Source organism: Enhydra lutris, unplaced genomic scaffold (assembly GCF_002288905.1).
Source record: "Enhydra lutris kenyoni isolate GAN:26980312 unplaced genomic scaffold, ASM228890v2 scaffoldscaffold26, whole genome shotgun sequence".
Lineage (NCBI taxonomy): Eukaryota > Metazoa > Chordata > Mammalia > Carnivora > Mustelidae > Enhydra > Enhydra lutris.
This window is the reverse complement of record NW_019154110.1, coordinates 11,726,196-11,751,161: the sequence shown is the minus strand read 5'-3', so window position 1 is coordinate 11,751,161 and position 24,966 is coordinate 11,726,196. Positions and strand designations below refer to the sequence as shown.

The window sequence follows — 24,966 nt, the reverse complement described above, 5'->3', positions numbered from 1 at the left end:
GTAAGAAAAAAAATTACTGTATGTCCTTTCAAAGGATTACCAGGAGTGTCTAATGGGCTCTTTGGGGTTATTTGGTTCTATAGACATCTGCACCTTTCTTTTGAATGGGTTATTCTGCAATACTGTAAGTTACAGAAAACCAATAGTAACGTTATGACTCTTGTCCACAGAAATGCAAATGAATTTTGTCTGGAAGAGATACAATTGAATTGTCTCTATAAAAAAGATGATTCCAGGCAGTACATTTTAGTTTCAATAGTATATTAACCAAGTTTGCATCTCATAACAAGTTCATTTCAGTATTCCCCTAATTGCCTGAATCAGTTCTTAAGAGTCTCCTTTGATCCAGCTGTAACAACTTGCCAAATAATACCTCATTTATTAATGAGTTAAATAAAATCTATGACGTGTCCATTTTACAGTTGTATGAGAGCCATGATTTTACCATTTTTAAAATAATGCTATAAAGAACACTGCTATGAATATTCTTGCACATTTTTGTTTAGCGAACACACATATGTATTTCTTCTGGGTATATGTCTACTAAGAGAATTGCTCCCATATGCATATGTGCATATTTTGTAGATTTCAACAAAATAGTTTTCTACAGTGACTGTACAAATTTACACTTCCACCAGCAATGTTAAAGAGTTCTACCTGCTCCATATCCTTACCAACATTTTGTATCAGCCATTCTGGTGGATGTTCAATGGGACCGTCATTGTGGTTTTAATCTGCATTTTCTTCAAGACTGAAGAGGTTGATCAAATGTCTTTTCATTTGCTTACTGGAATTCAGTAGTTATACTATTCCATGAATGACTGTTAAAGTATCCTGCCCACTACAGTTGCCTGATTCTAAGGGATTATGGATTTAAATCTATTTTACACAGTGAATGAAATGCAGATCAGTCTCTTCTGAAAAGCAATGCTGCCTCAAACTAACTATATAAGCAGTCTTTATTATAGTGACCCTCCGTCAAGGCAAATGACATAAGCATTTTGTCCTGAAGGACCCTCAATTTCTAGATGTATTTATGACAAACAGTTCAGAATATGAATGAGATTCAAGAACTCATTTCAAGAAAAAGACAGAACTTTTCGTACTAATCTAATTCATATCTTAATTCCAAATCCAGTAATGAGTAAACTTTCCCCTAAACTAAGATATGATAGTTTAGTTATACCAACATGATATCCATCTCTTGAAGTGGAAAATATTGATTTGTAAAAATTCATACAAATATTCAAAGCAAATTCAGTCCCTGTTTAAGATAGAAAACATATAAAAATTACTATGTATTTCCTTATAACTCAAGCAGTTCAAACAAAAGATAATGATTAGTTTTTTCTTGATAAATACTTTCACAGTTTTCACCTTTAAAATAAAAAAATTTAAAAGAGCTATTAATTTGCCTATTTTTTTTTTTTTCAAAATGGCTATGGCATACATAGCAGATGATTTCCAGGCTAGAAATACAAACTGAGAACCAAGACACCAGACAAGAAAGACAACAGAAGAAAAAGTATTCCCTGTGTTTATCTCAAACACATCCTGACTTTCAATTGAAAATATCTTTCATATCAGAGTGCTCCAAACTAGTAATGGCTTTCGTTCCCCCTGGGAAGTCTGAGCAAGCCAACAAGGGAGACCCTGGAAGTTTTATTCTTTTCCCAAAATCATGGCCTACGGCAACAATGCCAAGTACATAATAATATGCCAGGATCATCAGTGACAAATACCACACATCAAGATCAAATATTCTGGCAGTTTATTTTAGTAGAAAATAATTTACTAACTATACAAATTTGCTAAATTTGAGTTGGCTTTAAAATAAGGGGTGGGGTGCCTGGGTGGCTCAGTGGGCTAAAGCCTCTGCCTTCGGCTCAGGTCATGATCTCAGGGTCCTGGGATAGAGCCCTGAATTGGGCTCTCTGCTCAGCGGGGAGCCTGCTTCTTCCTCTCTCTCTGCCTGTTTCTCTGCCTACTTATGATCTCTCTCTGTGTCAAATAAATAAATAAAATCTTTTTTAAATAAAATAAAATAAGGGGCAACAGGGGCACCTGGGTGGCTCAATGGGTTAAAGCCTCTGCCTTCAGCTTAGGTCATGATCTCAGGATCCTGGGATGAGCCTGCATTGGGCTCTCTGCTCAGCGGGGAGCCTGCTTCTCCCCCTCTCTCTGCCTGCCCCTCTGCCTACTTGTGATCTCTGTCAAATAAATAAATAAAATCTTGAAAAAAAAATTAAAAAAAAAAAAAAACAAGGGGCAACAGTGATGACTAAATTGTGTGTTTAAAAGATGTAACCTTAAACATAGTTAAATCAAGATGTTGCTGAATGAATGGATGAATAAAATGACTGGGCCTGTATCGGCCTCATTATTCAACATTAATGGTATTCGGCATAAATTAGACTTGCCCCCACTATTCTCAAAGCATGTTATTAACACTTCATGTCTGGAAATTTATCATAATACCAAAACATAAAACACTTGCTACAACTCATTCTTGAGCCCCCCGGTATATTACTTCCTATGTTTTACAGCTCTCAATAAAAGGACTCTTACCAAGGTGGGAAGGAGCATATTATCTGTACTGCAGTTTTTATCACACTACTCTTCACACTTACACTCAAGATCAAGGCAGTCTCCAGCCTTTCTGGCAAATATCCCACACTCGTTCCAACCTTTAGGAGTTTATATGATGTTTTTACCTGCGACAGGTTTCCTAACCAACTGTGATGTAAGAACAGACCATTTAAATATTCAAATGTAGAGCTAGCAATCTTTCTAACTGTTCCACATGCACTAACCAGACAGACACAACTGAAATGAAGTTCCTGAAAAAAGAGCATTGTTTCACTGGTTTTAAACTTAAAAGGTAACACCAATTAAAAAAATTTTAATTAAGGAGAAAATGTAAACTATAGACTTATGTTATTAATAATTTATCAATATTGGTTCATTAATTTTAACAAATGTACCTTACTAAGGCGCAAATGGGAGTGGTGAGGGGATACAGGAATTCTCTGTACTTTCTACTTAATTTTTATGTAAATGTATAAAAAATAAAGTCTATTAATTTTTAATTATATAGATATTGATATAGACATGGGAAAATGTGGAAATTCCATAAATAAATTAACCTTCCCTAATAACCCCCAAAAAATAAGGATAAGAGGTAAAAATACAGAGTGAGAATGAAGAGGTGATGAGGTCTTATACTAAGGAATTCAGTTTTTAAAGCAACAAAAGGAACTCACTTAGCTGATTTAAATCTACAAGTGTATAGTTATCACTTTGCTAATTGTTACATAAGTGCTAATCAAACAGACCACACAACTGAACTGATGAAGAAATTCTGTAAAAAGAAGGCTGCTTCATGACTGCTATTTTACCTTAAAAAGTCACGGCAATATATTTTTTTAGAGAGGAAAGATAAAAAATATAAAGGGAGATATGGAAAGAAGTAAGAAGCGTCATCTAATACTGAGGTATTCAACTAATAAGTAAGCTACTAATAAGTAGCTACATGAGTGACAATTATAACTTCAAAGCAATTTCTATTAAGAGCTGATAGTCTCTCTCTAGCATCACCCTGTGAGCCAGTTTGATGATATATTTTCATTTTAGATCTGAGGACACAAAGAACAATATTCCCCAAAACGACCAGACCAGAGGCATTAGTCTCTCCTATGAATATACTGTATTCAAAACCTTTTTTTTTTTCAAGATTTTACCTATTTATTTGACAGAGATCACAAGTAGGCAGAGAGGCAGGCAGAGAGTGAGAGGGAAGCAGTCTCTCTGCTGAGCAGAGAGCCCAATGCAGGCTCGATCCCAGAACCCCGAGATCATGACCTAAGCAGAAGGCAGAGGCTTTAACCCACTGAGCCACCCAGGCGCCCCTCAAAGCAATTTTTAAACTCGGGCCTTTTTCTCACTAACAAGTCATTGTCAGGGAGTTATTTTATGTGTCACACTTGTTCTAGCAATTTCAAAAACTTAAGATAGCACAGTTTGAAAAAAGTACTTCTAGTAGTAAAAAAAAAAAAAAAAGTCATTCTTTTGAAAGCTCCTAACATTAGGAGGAAGACAGGGACAACGTTTTTGTTTTATTTTTGCCTAACTAACCATAAGTGATTCAGTTAATGTCAGAGTGTCAGTATCTCTGTAACCTACTCTGTATGCCATCAAGAAAAAAAAAAATGCAAACCACAAAAACCACCTAAAACACATATTTTTGAGGACTAACAACTTATAGAGCAGATATTTGCTAACCACATAAAGCAGACAGCAACTGAGTCTATATTTTGGTCTTGACACTAAATTCAAAATACAAAACTGGAGGCAAGAAGGAAGTGAGTTTCAAGAACAATATGAAAACCACAGAACAAAAATAATGAATGGAACTTGTAATCATATTTTCATACTTCCAAATTTTCGCACACACAGAGAGGAGTATTTTAAGGCGACTTTCACCTTTCCCCTTCAGCCTGATTTTTGAAAGGAAGATCAAAGAAAGGCCGTTTAAACTCACACGTTCCTTTGGTTATGCAACACAGATTCAGACATTACACTTCAAAACCCCAGCCACTGCTTCGGCACCACCAGTCCAACTACCATCCCCCAAGCTTTGAAGCAGCCCTAATGGTATCTTCCATTTGCAAGTAACACTTCTGTAGTCAAAAGATCTTACTCAGGGTAGATGTTAATGTAAAACCACTCAGACTACACAGACACACACGCCTGGAGGCAGACTGGAAGGTGTTCAGAAGTCAATGTAACACCATTACACAGAGTGTCAGCCTAGCAGCTGTCATAAACACTTCATCATCACTCACACACACAAACTGGATTCCCTTTAACTTGTTATTTTATTTTGTGTGGAATACATGTCCAATTGGAAAGAGAGAGAAAACAGTGCTACAGATAAGCCAATTCTGGCTTACAGCCTTTTTCCACTTCTAAAAGACTGAGTTTGTCATATTTCATTGGTATTGTAAACCTATCCTGATATAATCTGTTGATTGAAGATAGTTTTGCAATGGATATCTAACCAAAGAGAAACATTATATTAAATAGAAGCCTAAGGTTTTTCTTCTATAAAATAGATATCATACGAACTTGTAAGATTGAGAAGATGATAAAAAATGACTGACACCACCAATGGCAGCAGGAAGTAGAGCAACCAGAACTCTCAGATAATGCAGGTAGAAGTGTATAATAATACAACCTCTCTGAAAAACTGTAAGCAATTTTTTTAAAGAGTTTATCTATTTATAAGACACAGAGAGAGACAGTGAGAGAGGGAACACAAGCAGGAGAGTGGGAGAGGGAGAAGCAGACTTCCCGCTGAGTAGGGAGCCTGATGTGGGGCTCAATCCCAGGACCCTGGGATTATGATGCCCCTGTAAGCAATATCTAATCAAGTTAAATATGTGCCTAACCTGTGACCCAGCAATTCTACTCTTAGGTACATACTCAAAAACAGAGTAAACATGGGGTGCCTGGGTGGCTCAGTCGGTTAAGCTTCTGACTCTTGATTTTGGCTCAGGTCATAATCTCATAGTCATAAGACTGAGCCCCATGATGGGCTCCACGCTGGGCATGGAGCCTGCTTAAGATTCTTTCTCTCTCCCTCTCCTTTTGCCCCCCTCAAAAAGGAAAAATGGAGCACAAATATCTACAATTATGTTCAGAGAAGCTGTATTCATTACAGAAACACAAATGCCCACCAAAAGGAGAATAGCTAAACATGGGGCCCCAGGGTGGCTCAGTCGGTTCAGTGTCTGCCTTCAGCTCAGGTCATGATCCCAGGGTCCTGGGATGGAGCCCTATGTGAGTAGGGAGCCTGTTTCTCCCTATGCCTGCCTCTCCCTTTGCTTGTGCATGCTTTCTCCCTCTCTCTCAGACAAATAAAATAAAATCTTTTTTAAAAAAGGGAATAGCGAAACAAATTGGTATAGTTAATCAGCAGACTATAACACAGTAATAAATTAAAAAATATAAACTATTGCAACATGCAAGAACATGGATGGATCTAAAACATACACTGAGTGAAAAAAGATACAAAGGAATACATACTGTGTGCCTCTATTAATATGAAATTCGATTAACTCTATTAATATGAAGTTCAGCAAATGATTATGAAAATTAGGCAAAACTAATCTATGGTCAAAATATTTTTTATCCTGTCCGGAGGGAAGGTAATACTGACTGGGGAGCTTTCTGAGTAAGAAAAATGTTCTACATTTTGTTCTCAATAGCACTTTCATTTATTTATGTATGAGTATACACAATATATATAATTACATAAACATACACACAGTCGTCAAACCACAGACTTGAGATCTGTACATTTTATAGTATATCTTAATTTTTTAAAGGTATCTATCATAAATTATAGTCCATCCAGACAATGGAATATTATTCAGCACTAAAAAGAAATGAGCCATCAAGCCATAAAAAGACTTGGGCTTAAATGCATATTACTAAGTGAAAGAAGCCAATCTGAGTGAAAGAAGCCACATGCTATATGATTACAACCATATGACATTCTGGAAAGGCAAAACTATACAGTAGCCCCCCACCCTTTCTATAAGCAATATATTCCAAGACCTCCAGTGGATGCTTAAAACTGTGAATAGTAAGAAATCCTACCTATACTATGTTTTCTCCAATACATATGAGCCATGATGAAGTTTAATTTATAAATTAGACACAGTAAGAGATTAACAATAATAATAAAATATAACAACTATCACAATATACTGTAACAGAAGTTATGGGAATATCTCTCTCTTTCTCAAAACATCCCATTGTACCGTACTTACTCTACTTGAGATGACATGAGATGATAAAATGCCTACGTGAAAAAAAAAAAATGCCTACGTGATGAGGTGAGGTAAGGTGAATGATGGAGGCATTGTCATCGAGTGTTAGATTACTGACCTTTTTTTCCAAGATTTTATTTATTTATTAGAGAGAGTGCACAAGCAGGGGGAGCGGCAGAGGGAGAGGGAGAAACAGGCTCCCCACTGAGCAGGGAGTCCAGTGGAGACCTGGATCCCAGGATCCTGGGATCATGACCTATGCCAAAGGCAGACGCGTAACTGACTGAGCCACCCAGGTGCCCTACTACTGACTTCCTGACAATATGTCAGAAGGATGATCATCTGGTTTTGGACGACAGTTGACTGTGGGTAACTGAAATCATGGAAAGTTAAACCACAGATAAAGGGGATTACTGATGTGGAATGTTGATAGTGGAGAGGTTGTGCGTTTGTAGGGGTTAAACATGAGCTTTAATTTTTTATCTATAAAATGAGAGTAACACTGAATAGTAAGTTGAGGAGCTCCTGGCTGGCTCAGTCAGTGGAGCATGCAACTCTTGATCTCAGCATTTTGAGTTCAAGCCCATGATGGGTGTAGAGATTACTTAAAAGTAAAAGAAAATCTTTTTAAAAAATAGTAAAATTGACAAGATAACAAAGAATAATAGGCAATGTGCCTAAAATAATATGTATGGTATATTCTGATCATTCCAATTACAGATGCTAGTATTTATATTAACATTATGAAACATCACTAGGCAGCACAAGTGTCAAAACTCTCCCAGGCATCTCATCACTACTCTGTGCTCTATAGCACTTTATCCACGCATCCCTTTGTGACTCTGATCTCATAGGCCAGGGTTTCTCAAACTCAGCCTTACTGATATTTTGGAAGGGACAATTCTGTGTTGTAGAAGTTGTCCTGGACATTGTAGGATGCTCAGCAGCATCTCTCGCTTCTACCCACTAGATGCCAGTAGCAACTTCCAATCATGACAATAAAACATGTCCACAAACATGGCCAAATGCCTCCTTGGGGGCAAAAGCAATCCCATTTGGGAAGCACTGACACAGACTACAATTAAGTAGTGACATCTCACACAAGTAGAATATGATCTCTTCAAGGCTTAGGTCTTAGTTATATTTGTATCCACTAATACTTGGCATAGGCCCTAAAGTTTCCGTGTGGCTGAATAGAAAAATTATGATGCTATTAATTAGCAAAAATAGAGATTTTAGGAAGAGGGGATAGATTAGGAATGGAATGGGACATGAGCAAACAGCAAAAGATTATGAAATTTAATTTGGGTCTTTCTGAATTGACTCTTAGATGAAAATATTCAGCAAAAGACTGAAATCTTGAAACACATCTACTAAACATATACACACATACATGTATGTGTACATATACATATACATATACATATACATATATAAATGAATACACAGATATAACAAATAACTGCCAGACAATTTACTTGGCACCAGATATATAAAAAACATTAAGACATGACCAGAGCCCCAGGAGCCTGGGTGGCTCAGTCAGTTAAGCGACTAACTCTTGGTTTTAGCTCAAGTCATGATCTCAGGGTCATGAGATGAGCCCCACATTGGGTTCTGTGCTCAGTGCAGAATCTGCTTGAAATCCTCCCTCTCCCTCTCCCTTTTCCCCTCCCCCCTCTGATGCACACATGCCCACACGTGTTCTCTCTCTCTAAAAATAAATAAATCCTAAAAAAAAAAAAAAGATATGACCACAGTTATAGAGAGGCTTACAAAAGAATTCTCCCAACTGTGGGATGCCTGGGTGGCTCAGTCAATTAAGCATCTGCTTTCAGCTCAGGCCATGATCCCAGAGTCCTGGGATCAAGTCCAACATCAGGGTTCTTGCTTCTCCCTCTGCCTAATGCTCCCCCTGCTTGTGCATACTCTCTCTGACAAATAAATAAATAAAATTTTTTAAATAAAATAGCAATTAAAAAGAAAAAAAGAATTCTCCCAACTGCTAATGCAAAATCAAGACTCCCAAAAAATACTAGAACTCATAGGCTAAATACACACACACACACACACACACACACACACACACACAGAGTAAATCCCTTGTGTTCTTAACTACACACAACTTTTCCCCCTTAAATTATATACATCTAAGCCAGTGGTTTAAACCAGAATTTTCTCTAGAGTTGTGGTTCACAACCTGAAGAGGTTCTAAGCCAGGGGAGGACATCCTTAATTGTCACAGTTAAGGGAGTTGCTTCGGGCATCTAGCAGACAGAGGCAACAGATGTAGGTACATATCCTGCAATGTACAAGGCCAGCCCCCCCATAACAAAGAATCCTCTGGTCTAAAATGTCAATAATGGCAAGATTGAGTCACAAACATATAAAATTTATATTTGCATATTTTCATGTCTTATATTTTTAGATAATTTCATATTTAAAATAGTGTTAACCCTCTAAAACAATCATTTTTTTAAGTTTTGTTATCACTTCTTATTAGTTCCCATCAAGCTGACCAATACTTTTTAAATTAGAAAAGTATACATAAAGAAAAAGAACAGAAAGCAAAGGCACAGAATATGAGAACTATGTGATCAATGCACACTCTTTCTCTAGCTGTAAATAATCCCCAGACCAGACTTAAAGAATATTAATATACGGCCAATTAAAAATACTGGGACTCTGTTTCAAGATTACTCATCGTGTCTACAGATGAAAATCTGATAGGGTTCATATCCTATCAGTACACTTAAATAGAGGTCAAAATAGGCAAAATGATCATAATTTATGGTGTTAAAAATCTATGTAGTAGGTCAATTATACCTAGATAAAAATTGGAAAAAACGAACTACAAAATTCTTAAAAAATCAATGTAATTGTCTATTTCCTGGTTTTGATACTGTACTATAGTTTATATAAGATGTCATCTTTGGGGGAAGCTGGGTGAAGGGTACACAGGATTCTAAATAAGATTGTGCAACTTCCCATGAGTCTATAATTATTTCAAAACAAAAGGATCTTAAAAATCAATTCAAAAATAGGTAAAAATAGACAACAGAGAGGGCAAAAATTACCTATATATATATGGTATTACTGCACTTAAGAGGGGAAAGAATGATCTTTTCAGGAAATGGTGCTGAATCAATTAGGTTGGTTTTTTTTTTTTTTTACTTTTAAATAAAAGGAGCCTTGACCCCTGTCTCACACTATACACAAAAAATTTCAAATGAAGCATAAACCCAAAGATAAAAACAACCTCTGACAAAAAATATAGAAGGGGTGCCCAGATGGCTCAGTCAGTTAAACATTGGACTCTTGGTTTCAGCACAGGTGGTGATCTCAGGGTCACGGGATTGAGCCCCATGTCGGGCTCTGCACTCAGTACAGAGTCTGCTTGAGAGTCTCTCTCTCCCTCTCAAATAAATAAATAAATCTTTTAAAAGGTAAAAAGAAAATATAGGAGAATATCTTCACGGTCTTAGAATAAACAAGAATACAAAAAGCATTAACAGAGTAAACCACTTAAAATCTGATCCAGATTTCTGTCATCAAAGAACAACATTAGGGCACCTGGGTGGCTCAGCCGGTTAAGTGTCTGCCTTCAGCTCAGGTCATGATCTAAGGGTCCTGGGATCGAGCCCCACAATGGGCTCTCTGCTTGGCGGGAGCCTGCTTCTCCCTCTCCCTCTACCTGCTGCTCTGCCTGCTTGTGATCTCTCTCTCTGTCAAGTAAATAAATAAAATCTCTTAAAAAAAAAAAAAAAAGAACAACATTAAGAAAGTGAAAATCTAAGAATACCTACAAAGGAGACTACTAAGACAAATGATGAAATCAGAAGATGGATTGTACATAACATAACAGTATTTTATCAAATATAAATGTCCTGGTTTTGACAATGCTATGTTTGTATAAGATAACGTACTTATTCTTAGGAAATATATAATGAGTTATTTATGGAAAAGGGGTATATGGTTTCTCCTACTGATAAATGGTTCAGAAAAAATCTTCACAAATAAAAAAACTGAGAAAATAATACAGCAAATGGGGCAAAATGTCTATAACTGGTAAATCTGGGTAAATCAAGGAGTACCTTGTAAAATTTCCTAGAAGTTTAAAATTACTGCAAAATGAAAAGCGTCTTTAAAACTCCACAATGAGATACTCGTACATACCTACCAGGACGGTTAAAATTTTAAAAGCTGAAAATACCAAGGGCCAATGAGAAATAGAGAGCAGATGAAACTTTCATACATTGCTAGTGGGCATACATATTGGTAAAAGTACCTTTTTTAAGATTTTATTTATGTATTTATTCGACAGAGAGAGACAGTGAGAGAGGGAACACAACCAGGGGGACTGGGAGAGGGAGAAACAGGCTTCCGGTCGAGTAGGGAGCCCAATATGGGGCTGAAGGCAGCCACTAAACAACTGAGCCATCCAGGTACCCCAGGAAAAGTACTTTGGAAAACTGGCTCTCTGTACTAAAGTTAAACATACATCTACACTATGACATAGCAAATCTACTCTAGGTCTATATATCCAAGAGAAATGGGTGCAGTATATGTCCACCAAGAAACATATATATCAACTTTCAGAGCCACTTCATTCATAATACTCAAAAACCGGAAACAAAAATGACCATTAGATATATAAGGGACTTTTTAGAATGTGTTGTATTTGTCATAAGATACTACACAGAAAAAAATAAGAACAAATTATTGCTACACACAAGAACATGAAAGAATCCCATAACCAGGGGCGCCTGGGTGGCACAGTGGGTTGAGCCTCTGCCTTCAGCTCAGGTCGTGATCTCAGGGTCCTGGGATCGAGCCCTGCATCAGGCTCGCTGCTCAGCAAGGAACCTGCTTTCCACCCCCCACCGCCTGCCTCTCTGCCTACTTATGATCTCTCTCTCTGTCAAATAAATAAATAAAATCTTAAAAAAAAAAAAAAGAATCCCATAGCCATACTGCTAACAGAAAGAAGCCAGACATAAAAGAATGCAGACTGTATTATCTATGACCATATTTTTTTTAAGAAGTTCAAGAACAGAAAAACTAATTTCTGTCACGGAAGTCAGAATACTGGCTACTTGGAGTTACAAGGAGGACAGTATTAAAAGGGAAGAGGGACTCTTCAGAGTTGCTGGGAACATTCTCTATCTTATTCTGAGTGATGTATAAGTTGTATACATATATAAAAATTCAATCTGTACAATCTGTACACGATCTGTGCACTTTATGGTATTAACTATATTCAATAAAATGTATAACAAGAGAAAAAAACTGCCTTCCACAAACTCATAACTCTGCTTATGTCCTTTGTGTCCAAAGACTATCTTCTGCTTTAGTGTAGAAAAACATCAAAAATATTTCAAACAAGAAAGATTCCAATTTATGATAATAAATTTCAAACTCAGAGTGGGTATGAAATCAACAAAAGCCCATAAAGCCACTATTAAAACATAAGGAAAGATTAAACTTCAGATGCAAGATTTCTCTAAAGTGACATGGTAGGAAACACATTTGAAGCAAAAGCATTTTTCTCCATTAATACAGGTGGATTCTATAAGTTATTTCAACATTATTCTCCATTTTTGCTTTTATTCACTGCATGACTCCCAAAGTCTTCCACTGCAGATGACTAAAGAACTGTCCTTTATTTCTCTTCCCAGTAACAAGAGACTGGACCCAACAAAATAAGGCCTCATTCTCAAGAAACACAATTTTTTGATTCAGGTCCATATTCAAACTTTCTCTGTTTGCCAGTTATCCCAAATCATGGACTTTATATTGCTCCCAAATGAAACTCATAAAAATTGTTTCCTGGCTAGCAATCTTGACATGGCAAGGTCTATTGGCACCCAACGTCTAATAAATAATAGACTAATTGGTATTTACCTCAACTATGCCCTCAAACATGGCTTTAGAGCCATGTTTCTCAAAAGCTTAAGTGTAAAGCTACAGACACTAAAAGCTTTAGGGCAAATACTTCCTTTCGAGGGAACGGCCGCACTTTTCTTAACCCAATGTGTTAGCGACACCTAGTGTCATTACTTTTGAAGTACAGTCAAAGCTCCAAGATAAAGCACTCGAATAGCTGATTTACTGAAGCTAAAATATACATGAGTTAACATTTTGGTGCTGGAGGGGAAGTAGGAGGGGGGATAGACTAAATGGGTGATAGGGATTAAGGAGGGCACTTGTTTTTTGTTTTTTGTTTTTAAGATTTTACTTACTTATTATTTAAGAGAGAGAGAGCATGAGAGAAGGGAAGGGTGGGAGGAAGAAACAAACTCCCTGCAGAGCAGGGAGCCCGATGCGGAACTCGATCCTCAGACTCCAAGATCATGACCTGAGCCTAAGGTAGTTTGCCAAAGGGCAATTGTGATGAGCACTGAGTGCTATATGTAAATGAGGAATCACTGAATTCTACTCTTGAAACTAGTATTACACTGTACATTAACTAGAATTTAAATAAAAACTTGAAACAAAAAAACTCTGAAACTAAATACATATACTGCTTCATGCAACACAACTGTCATCTTTTATTTGTTGTAATGAATACATTTTAAAGATTTTCTAAGATATTAAGAGTTTCAAAAGAGGATGCAAAAACTAAGTAGCCATTTAAACATATAGCAAAAAAGTAGGGGAAATTCTCAGGACTTTTATAAAGGTATATCTTGGGTTTCTTATCTGCTGAATATTTTAAATGAGAATTCTTTATTACTTATACTATGCAATGCAATTTTTGCCTTATATGATTTTTAACATAATGCAAGTCTAAGTCTAATAATAAAATTACATTTCTTCTAAAACTATCCCATCTTACATACCAGGTAACACCAGCCCCAAGTCAAAACCCTGGGAACATCTTTAACTCTTCTCTCCTCTTTAATGACTTACCAGATACCACCACAACAAATTTAGTTCAGGCTCACAACATCCCACATTAGGACAATGCTGAAATTGACTCCTAACTGGCCTGATAACCTTTTCTTTTCTCCTTAGTCTCTATCTATCCAACCGTCACTGCAAGATAAATCTTTATTAAATATGGACTTTGGAATGTATTTCTTGTTACTCGAAGATTTTTAATGAGTTCATAGTGGCTGAAAGATCAATAAATCCAAGTCTTCATCCCGCAATTCAAATTTCTTCCCTGAAACCTATATCTCATTCTATGTCCAGAGAGCATATAACCACTAAAATGAATATTAATAATCATAGAAATGATTGTCTGTGTTAAATGAAATAACACATGACTACAAAACATCTAAAATATACCCACTCTCATAAACAACTCCTCCTCCACCTGGATACCATGTTGACAGTGTTTGTCTAACCATGTTATGAATGCCCGATTATTTATTTTTTAATTTCCATTCTGGCACAGACTCTTCCATAAGCAACAGACACATATTTGGATCATGTTCAACTGACAAATAACTATCAATGTCTAAAAGCTTGCTCTCATTTCCTGTATTTATTTTGTTGCATACAGCAACAAACATTTCACTATGACCAGTTCGTGGACCAGCACCACCAGTCCACAGTCCAGAAACTTAAAACCAAACTCACTATCCTTCCACTCCCATTTGTGCTTCATACCGTCACTACTTTTTAAGACACATCACTGTCTAATCATTCAAAGTCCTCAAATGGCTTCTCCAACTCACTACTTTTAGTGAGCAAAAAAGTGTACAGATAGGAGTGCCTGGGTGGCTCAGTGGGTTAAGCCTCTGCCTTCGGCTCAGGTCATGATCTCAGGGTCCTAGGATCAAGCCCCGCATCGGGCTCTCTGCTCAGCGGGGAGCCTGCTTCTCCCTCTCTCTCTGCCTGCCTCTCTGCCTACTTGTGATCTGTCAAATAAATAAATAAAATCTTTATTTTAAAAAAAAGTATACAGATAATTCCTAAAAGATATTCAAATGGCCAAAAATACATTAAAAGTATTCTAACATTATTAGCCATCACAAGGTACCTCCCATCAGAATGGCTAAAATTAAAAAGATAGACAACACCAAATGTTGATGAGGTTATGGAACAACGTGTACACTGCTAGGGGAAATGTAAGATGGTACAACTACTTTGGAAAAAGGTTTGGATGTCTGTTATAAAACCGACCACATTCCTACCCTATGAAGCTACAATTCCACTTGTAGGTCCTTACCTAAGAGAAATGAACACACCACTTTACAAAAAGACTTACAGAAGATCTTCACAGCAGCTTTAGTCAGAAAAGGCAAAAGCAGTAAAGAGTCCAGCTATCCATCATTAAGAGAAGGGATAAACTATGGTATGTTCATACACCGGAGTATTATTCAGCAATTGAAAGGAATAATATGGGGAATCTCACAAACACACTGAGTGAAGAAAGCCTTACACACACAAAAATGCATACAGTATAATAATAGCATAGGAAGTTCTAAAACAGGCAACACGAATCAATAGTGGGGGGAAGAGGGACACCTGGGTGGCTCAGTGGGTTAAAGCCTCTGCCTTCGGCTCAGGTCATGATCCCAGGGTCCTGGGATCGAACCCTGCATCCAGCTCTCTGCTCAGCAGGGAGCCTGCTTCCCTTCCTCTCTCTCTCTGCCTGCCTCTCTGCCTACTTGTGATCTCTGTCAAATAAATAAATAAAATCTTAAAAAAAAAAAAAAAACAGTGGGAGGAAGACATGAGAACAGTGGTTGCCTCTGCACAGGATAGAAAAAAATTTAATTGGGAATAGGCAATGAGGGAAATTTCTTCAGTGATAAACACGTTCTACATCTTGACAAAGATTTGGGTTACTCAGGTGTATATACTTGTCAAAGCTTAGGAAATGGACATAATACAGATGTGGTGGGAAAAAGGGCCACATGTACCCCAATGTTCATAGCAGCAATGTCCACAATAGCCAAATTGTGGAAGGAGCCGAGATGCCCTTCAACAGATGAATGGATAAAGAAGATGTGGTCCACTTATACAATGGAATATTACTCAGCCATCAGAAAGGACGAATACCCAACTTTTGCATCAACATGGATGGGACTGGAGGAGATTATGCTGAGTGAAGTAAGTCAAGTAGAGAAAGTCAATTATCATATGGTTTCACTTACCTGTGGATCATAAGGAATAGAGTGGAGGACATTAGAAGGAAAGAAAAAGTGAACTGGGGGAGATGAACCATGAGAGACTGTGGACTCTGAGAATCAATCTGAGGCTTTTAGAGGGGAAGAGCCTGGGGGTATTGGTGAGTCTGGTGGTGGGTATTAAGGAGGGGATGTATTGCATGGAGCACTGGGTCCTGTACATAAACAATGAATCTTGGAACACTGCATCCAAAACTAATGATGTATTTTACGGTGACTAACATAACACAATAAAAAAAAATTTTTTTTAAAGGAAGTAGACATATTAAGATTTCAGTATCTAACTGTGTATATACTTTAACAAAAATTAATCAAATACTGAATTCTAGTTAATGCATGCAAAAGTGGCTGGGGGAAAGTCCACTAATGTTTGCAATTTACTTCAAAATGTGTTGAATGAGGGGCGTCTGGGTGGCTCAGTTGGTTAAGCAACTGCCTTCAGCTCAGGTCATGATCCTGGAGTCCCAGGATCAAGTCCTACATCGGGCTCCCTACTCAGTGGGGAGTCTCTTCTCCCACTACCTGCTCCCTTCTCATGCTCTCTCTCTCAAATAAATAAATGAAACCTTTCAAAAAATACATGTTAAATAAATGTTAAAATGTGTTGAATGAGATGGATGTGAAATAAAGGAAGTACCATAAAATTTAACGCTTCGATCTAGGTGGTGAATATACTTGTTTTCACTGTAAAATTGTTTCAATTTTGCTCTGTATTTACAATTTTTGAAATCCATGGTTGACCAAGCTCTAGCCCACCACCACCTCTCAGACATCCTCCCCCAGCATTCATCACCTTGCCCGCACACCTCCAGCTGAATGGCCTCCTTGCTGTTCTTGAATATAGAGGAAACATAATCCTCGCACGGAGTACTGGCTTTGAATGCTCCTCCATCAAATACCCAGAAGGATCACTCCTCCACACTTCTACTCAAAAGATCTTTGAGAGAGGCCTTCCCAGACCACCCTGTATGATACAACAAACCACCGCAACATCCACCACCCCACCCTAACACTCATCACCAGCTAGCATGCTACATGCTTGATTATCATCCTCCCCACCTACCTAGAATGGAAAGTCCACAAGAAAAATGATTTTGTTCTGCTCATTGTTGTTTTCCCAGCACCTTGAATAGGGTCTGGCTTGTAAAAGGCAATCAATAAATCTTCACTGAGTGAATGAATTAATAAATAAATGGGGTAAACGTAAGTAGCATGGCTTTACAAGAATGCAATCTGGCAAATCTATCAAGAGCCTTGGTGTATCTACTTTATCGATCTCTCCAAACTACATGATCATAAAAATATGTATCTCAATATTCTTAAAGAAGAAAAAAAAAACTTAAGAAATCTAAATCAATGTCCAACCATAGAGGAAAGAACGTTTCCACCTCAGAGCCACTGATTTTGCTGTATGCTGTTCTAAGCTTACCCTCGCTAAATCTTAATTTCTAGGCCACTTCCTTATTATTATGATCTCTTATTCTTTTCTTCATATTACAATGTAAGTTGCATATTATTTTTATTTAAATCCATCTTTCCTACTAGCTCCATTCGACCAAATACCATGTTTATTTTGCCCAAAATACATATTTTATCCCAGATCTGTGCTGAATAAATGAATGTCCTTTTTCTTCCTTTTTTTTTTTTTTTTTAAGCAGGCTCCATTACCAGCGTGGAGCCCAGCATAGGGCTTGAACTCACAACCCTGAGATCAAGACCTGAGATGAGATCAAGAGTTTGAGGCTTAACCAACTGGCCACCCAAAAGCCCCAATAATGAACACTTTTAAGTCCTCATAGTTCATGGCACCAAGTTGGTCTATGTATAACACTGGGAGAAAAAAATAAAATCAAGAATGTAAGTAGGACATATTAAGATGACTACAATAAAAACTGAGATAACAGCTCATAGAATTCAAGGAATTGTGAAGGAAGAGCATAGAACAGCTTATTTTTTCATATGAATCACACACAAAAAAACTATTCGATTTTTAATCCACATACAATCTTGATTTTTTTTAAAGTTAAGGATTTTAAGCAAGAGAACCTATATTTATATGACCAAAAAGAGGCAATGAGATTGTTAGGAATGAGTGGGAAAGGGGCCTGTTTATCCAGAACCTCAACAAATAATCACGCTTTCTTATGTGACATCAGATGTGTTGAGAGAAGGGACCTGACAGCTTGGGAAAGCGGGGAAGGCTGGTGTTTCCCTCCAGCCACCCCATATACAGAGTGGTGGGAATTGGGCAGTACAGCAACTACTTCTGGGCAGTTCCGATCCTAAGCGAACTCCACTTAACCCTATGTCGAGACACCATTTAGGCCTTGTTCAAATTCGTGCAATTCATAAACAAACAATTTTTTTAAAGGTGTAACCAGGATCTGTTTACTTTCTTAATCTGAGACTCACAGGTTATATAAAATCAAGAGAAGGAAACCCTGTTTCACAAACTTGAAGTAAAAAATTCGAGCTATGGCTTGGACAGGGATTGACTTCCCGCCCACTCTCACGTACTCAAAAGCAAGTATGATTTATGGTCTGCAAAGATTCCCTAAGAGCCAGGATTATTTCTGGGTTGACCAACATAAGCTTCCCACTATCTAGCACATGGTAACACTTAAATGATTACTGAGTAACTGACGAGTGATAAACAAGTTTTGGAAGGGTTTAGTCAGTAATGGGTTACAGTCACAGTACTCTATAAAAGATGAAGAGTTGAAGGCACATCATACGCTTGCATAATGAAAACTAAAACTGAACTGCCAAAGTACTTGCATGGCATATCTTTTGCTATCACATTTGGGGAATAATGAAGTACAGCTCTAAGATCAGAGGCTTTGAACCTGAAGTCAGATAGAACTGGGTTTGAATTCCAATTTCAACTCTTACAAGCGGTATGACGTTACCACCTGTGAAACAGGGTAACTTCTACCTCACAGTCTACGACAGATGAGATTCTGTGTCTGTAAAATGCTTTGAACATAGTAAGAGCACAATCAATGTAACAGAAGGAGCTCATTTTCCTAACCTCCTAATTCTTGAAACAGTCCTCAAAGGACTATAATACTATAATAATAAACAACCAGCTACTGAATATTGCATGAAGAAAAGATTATTCCAGTCTCTCAAAATGCAATCTGGGCATAAGAATTACGTTAAAGAGGTAATTTAAATTACTCAGAAGACCTTTAAGTCACTCAGAGATAGATACAAGTTAACTTTAAAACTATTAAAAGTGAGGGGTGCCTGGGTGGCTCAGTGGGTTAAGCCACTGCCTTCGGCTCAGGTCATGATCCCAGGTCCTGGGTTCGAGCCCCACATCGGGCTTTCTGCTCAGCAGGGAGCCTGCTTCCTCCTCTCTCTCTGCCTGCCTCTCTGCCTACTTGTGATTTCTCTCTGTCAAATAAATAAATAAAATCTTTAAAAAAAAAACTATTAAAAGTGATACCTCTAATTATAACCAGAACAAGTGGGTAGCCTGAGTACTACCAAAGGAATGTACTCAGTCCAGTCAACACCCCTAATCACACAGGCTCAACCTTCTTGTTAAAGCTCTAGCTTCCCCTCCACCTTCAAGTCTGTCAACAGTGTAATGGATCACAATATTGTATCTATTAATAAGAAAAAGTTATGTTTACAAAATCTCTTCCCCTGATCACAACCTAGAAGTTTTTCTCTTGGTAGGAAAAAAAAGAAAAAAAAAAATCACTGCCTAATTTTAAGTCCTCTGTCTATGCCTTCAGTGTGATACTTAAATTACAAACAGCATTGCAGGGCCATGAAAAATGTCAACTACACATCCCAAAAGGCAAAAGAAAGAGGACACTCATTTCACGACACACCAGCATACTATCTCTGCAAAATAAAGCCAATCTTTAAAAATAAGAAATATAAAACCCCTAATCCTAAATAATTAATAGTATCATCATAATTACATGATTAGATAGAAGACCAAAGTTCATCAGCAGTGACTTATCAAAGACTAAGTAACTTTTTACTTAAATTATTAAAGAATTATGAAGTCCAATGTGATCATTACTTAATAATCTTTATGCCACTGAGGCCAAATTCTGTACTCAAGAACATCCTGAATTCCTTTAAATTTAACATAATATACTATGTTTTCCTATATACCTTTTAAGAAAGAATGATATTACCCAACAGAAGAGGTGGGAAAAACTCTAGCTGAAACACACACATACACAAGGGGGTTTGAAAAATTTGGCGAGTGAATTTATTAAAGGTACAAAGAGCCCTGAGCCTCCAACTGCAAAAGAACCACAGAACAGAAGTCCACCGCCCCACTCCCCCACCCCCATCCACTGGAGAGATCTGATATTTCGGCCAGGCCAGAATGTAAGTACAAGCCAAAGTATGCAATCTGTACTACGGTTCACTCAGCTGTGATCCTACCAAGCCTCCATCTCTTTTAGGACATTTTATTTTTGGTCATCCCAAAGAGGAACATGTAGGATTTAAGAGGCAAACTGGGACCAACATTAGGCAATTTTAAACACTTATCATAATTGAAATTTATCTTTCATAGATACACAGACATAAAATAACCTTTGTTCAAATTCCTGTACTACATCATTGTATCTGATCGCAGGAAAAAAGAGACACTCAAGCTTTTTCAATATAGGGAACAAATTATATAAATCAAGGAAAATCCAAATAATTGAATTATATGCAGCTTTTAAATTCAGTGAAGAAGCTCTCTGAATACTGACATTATGAGTGCAATATAGCAAGGTACAGACTAAGTTGTATAATGTGCTCCCATCTGTTAGGGAGGGCAAGGAGGCAGAAACAAATTTATTTATGTTTTTATTTACATAAAACATAGCTATAAGGATACACAGGAAACAAGAAACCCGGGGTGCCTCAAGAGGAAATGGGAGACAAGGATGAGAGGGAGTTTTTGTTTGTTTGTTTAAGATTTTATTTATTTATTTGACAGAGAGATCACAAGTAGGCAGAGAGGCAGGCAGAGAGATGGGGGAAGCAGGCTCCCTGCTGAGCAGAGGGCCCAATGCAGGGCCTGATCCCAGGACCCTGGGATCATGACCTGAGCCGAAGGCAGAGGCTTTAACCCACTGAGCCACCCAGGCGCCCCAAGAGGGAGTTTTTTAACTTTTCATAACCTCGAGAATTTTGTACCACATGACTGTTTTAACTGATTCAAAACACTGATTTTTAATGACTGCTAATTTTAAAAAACAAAAGAAAAAGGCTTCTCTAAGCTTGTTCACTCTTTTGGAAAAAGGGAGGGAAATAATAATAATACCTACTCAACAGAGTTACTAGGATGAAAAAATGAGATCTGGCATAAGGTGATTCCCACAATTCCTGGCCCGACATCACAAATCATTTACAGCCCCTCTGTCCCCTCACTTGCCCCTTGTTCTTTGTGCCCTGTTACACACACAGCAGCCTCTCAGCAACTGCTAATGAAATAAATGGATGAGACCTTACGGAAAGTATGGCCAGGGTTCAAATCAGTGAGCATGCTGCCCAGTATTGTATTTTAGGGATTCAACCTTCTCCAGACTTACCGGAATGCTCCAGACCTGCATTCCATCACTGTAGCCGATCATAATCAGCAGAGGTGGCTCATTCCCAGTGCTGTGTATTTCATGAAATTCCAGATTTCTTGATGTATCTGCATGAGAATTAAGCCACAAAGAAGCAAATCAAAAAGAAAACAGCTACACTTCTTTAATATTATTAGTCTAACAATTGTTTATATTGTTTTTCAGTAAAAATTAAGTATTTGGAAGACATCATTTGTAAGAAAGTGAACAGGAAGCTGAAATTACAAAACCAGTAGTTGGGTTTTTTTTTTAACAGTACCTATAATTATCTGCACAAGTAAGATTTTTTTTTTTTTAATTCTCACTAGACGGGCACCAGGGTGGCTCGGTTGGTTGGACGTCTGCCTTTGGCTCAGGTTATGATCTCCAGGTCCTGGAATCCAGCCCCATGTTGGGCTCCCAGCTCAGTGGGGAGTCGGCTTCTCTCTCTCCCTCTCCCTCACCCCCTGCTTGTGCTCTCTCTGTCTCTCTCTGTTTCTCTCTCTCAAATGAATAAATAAAATCTTTTTAAAAGAAAAAAAAAGTGACTCCTTTAAAAAAAAAAAAATTCTCACTAGAGAACTTGGGACTATTGATACCAGGAACAAAACCAGAATCTATAAATGATACATGAAAAAAAATTTACAAAAATTAATTAAATATAAATATGAAGTATAACCTACTAGATTTTCTAATATTTATATACTTAACAGTGGAAGACAAGTTATGTTCCTTCATATTTAAGAATTTAATTCTGATATACCTGAACACTGGGCATATGGTCCACTACAAGAGAATTATAGATACTTGTCTAATCACTTCCAATTCACATCAGTGAATATTAAGCATCTCTTATATAGTCAGTATTATGAAAGATATCCTTCCGGAACAAAATTATTGCACCTCACAAAACACGAATTCAAGCATTCTAGTCTAAATCATGACCTTATCCTCTAGCAAGTTTTCTCAACCACTTCCATTATGATCCATTTTCTGACTTCATTAGGCCTTCTGGTCCACCAACAACCCTGCCTTCTCCCTATTTTTCGGACCACCTTATGTTGACTCTCCTTCCATCTTATGGTCTTTGATCAATCATCTCAGTAACTTCTGCCAATAATCTACAGTCTGATCTCTCTTTATGGGATCTCTGCATAGCACCCATCTCGCAAAATATCAATCCCAGAAGAACCCAAGTACCTGTTATCTTCATACACTCTACGGCAATCAAGTATGCTACAGGAATATCACACAATTAGACAGAATTTGGTACCACTAAAATAAATTTATTTCTACAAACCTCAATGGACCCTCAAAACAGCACAGCACATATTCTTTTTTCTGGAACTTCACCTAGAATTTCTTCAATGACTTTCTTAAGCTTTCTCCAAGCCCTGACTCCACCCAGTCTCTCCTTACTCAGCAGATAGTCTGTCACAGACGGCACAGAGAAACCAGAAATCTGTTGTTGAAGACCCGAGTGCATTGGTACCACTCTGTTCTCATTCCATCCCATTACAAATAGTTGTCTTTCCTTCTCTCTAGAGTAAATTTCTGCATCTGTGCTTTGGATCTCATCCTCCCCAACCTTCTCAGGAGCCTTTTTCTAATCATTTCTTTCCTGTATCTTCAATACTTTCCATGCTACTAGATATTTTCAATGAGCACTTGAATATGCTGAAGTGTCTCCTACCTTTTAAAAAAATTCAAGTAAATCAGTGCCAGGGAAATTTAGATGTAAATAACAAAGGTAAAATTACATGAGTGGATAATGTAGAAGGACACTTTCGTTATCATGGTACAGAGAAAGACTTCTTAATAGGACACCAAAAAACTCTGCATAAAAGATTGGCAAATTCTACCACATTATCTCTTACATTAAAATGGAGAAATCCTGCTAATCATCAGCCACCCTTACCAGAAAAGTGAAAAGGCAAGCCACAGCAGGGGAGAAGAGATTTAGAACAACTATAACCCCACTTGGACTCATCTTGTACATGTAACAGTTAAAAATCAGTATGAAAAAGATAAGTCACTAGAAAAACAGGCTGGAGACATGAAAAAACACTTCAAAAAGAAGACATTCAAATAAATCCACCATCAATAAGCATGAAAAGTGGCTCAATCTCATTTGTAATTAAGGAAGTGCTGATTAAAACCACAATGACAAAACCAAGTGTTGGCGGGAAGTGGAATAAAGTACTGCTTATTTACTGCTAAGGAATGTAAATCAGTACAACCAGTTGGGAAAACAGTTTGACAACATATGCCCACATTGAAGATACAATGCTCTTTGACCAAGTAGCTCCAATCTAGGTATTTACTCATTAGAAAAAAGAGCATATATATGCCAAGAGACAAGCACAAGAATATTCACAGCAGCATTATTTGTGGGTTTTTTTTAAGATTTTATTTTTTTAAGTATTCCCTACACCCAACGTGGGGCTCAAACTCACAACCCCAAGATCAAGAGTCACCAGCCAGGCTCAGTTAGCAGCGTTACTGGATAAGAGCCAAAAGTTGGAATCAATCCAAATGTCCATCAAAAGGAAAGTGGACAAGCACAGCAGTATACTGAAACAATGGAACACTATTCACCACAGAAAACGAATGAACCACTGTCATACATAACAGGCATGGACCTCACAGATAAAATGAGCAAGAGAAGCCAGACACAAGAAAACTCGATAGCAAATAATTCTATTGATATGAAATGCAAAACCATGAAGCAATTAGGTAACAATATTCTATCTCTTACCCTAGGTGATGGTTACACAGGTGCTAGATTTGTAAAACTTCATTCACTGATCTACCCTTTTGTATTATTTACCATGATATATTTGCACAATAAATAAGGCTTTAAAAAAATCATAAATTGAAACAATAAAACCCTCTCCCTTTACTTGACTTCATTACTGTCCTCTCCTTCTAGAAGATGAACTCCTTGATGAAGTTGTAATTATCATCTATACTTCATCCTCTCATTCACGCCAAATCCATTTCAAAATGGTTTCTGCCCCCAACACTCCTCCCAAGTAACTTCTGCTGTGGTCACCAGTAATCTCCAAGTTGTTGAATGCAATGTATGTTTCTCAAGCCCATCTTGTTAGACTATTTAGCAGCTATAACCAACGCTCACCATCTTCTCCTTAAAATATTTTCCTTTGGTTTTCCAGGTATAACCTTCTCCTGGTTTTCCTCCAATCACTCTAATCATTCTATGACCACTCCTTCCCCTGGCTCATTCCTTTCCACCTACTCTTTAAATACTGGAGTTGTTCAAAGCTAACTAACTCCTAAACACTGTTCATGAAGTATAACCTCCAAAGTGGTCTCATTCCATCCACTGCTTTTCTTAGTATCTGCTAGTGACTTCCTCAACATGGGTTTTTGGATGTCTCAGTAGAAGAT

At 37.5% G+C, this 24,966-nt stretch overlaps 1 protein-coding gene across 1 annotated transcript in view; it reads right to left on the bottom strand.

Moving 5' to 3' along the window:
- LOC111151262 (BCAS3, microtubule associated cell migration factor) overlaps nucleotides 1-24,966 on the bottom strand; it is a 578,517-nt gene that overhangs the window by 530,836 nt on the left and 22,715 nt on the right. Inside the window, exon 4 of the mRNA XM_022509136.1 lies at nucleotides 21,538-21,644. Within this exon, the coding sequence (XP_022364844.1) occupies nucleotides 21,538-21,644 (107 nt within the window). The remainder of the gene's footprint in view (nucleotides 1-21,537; nucleotides 21,645-24,966) is intronic.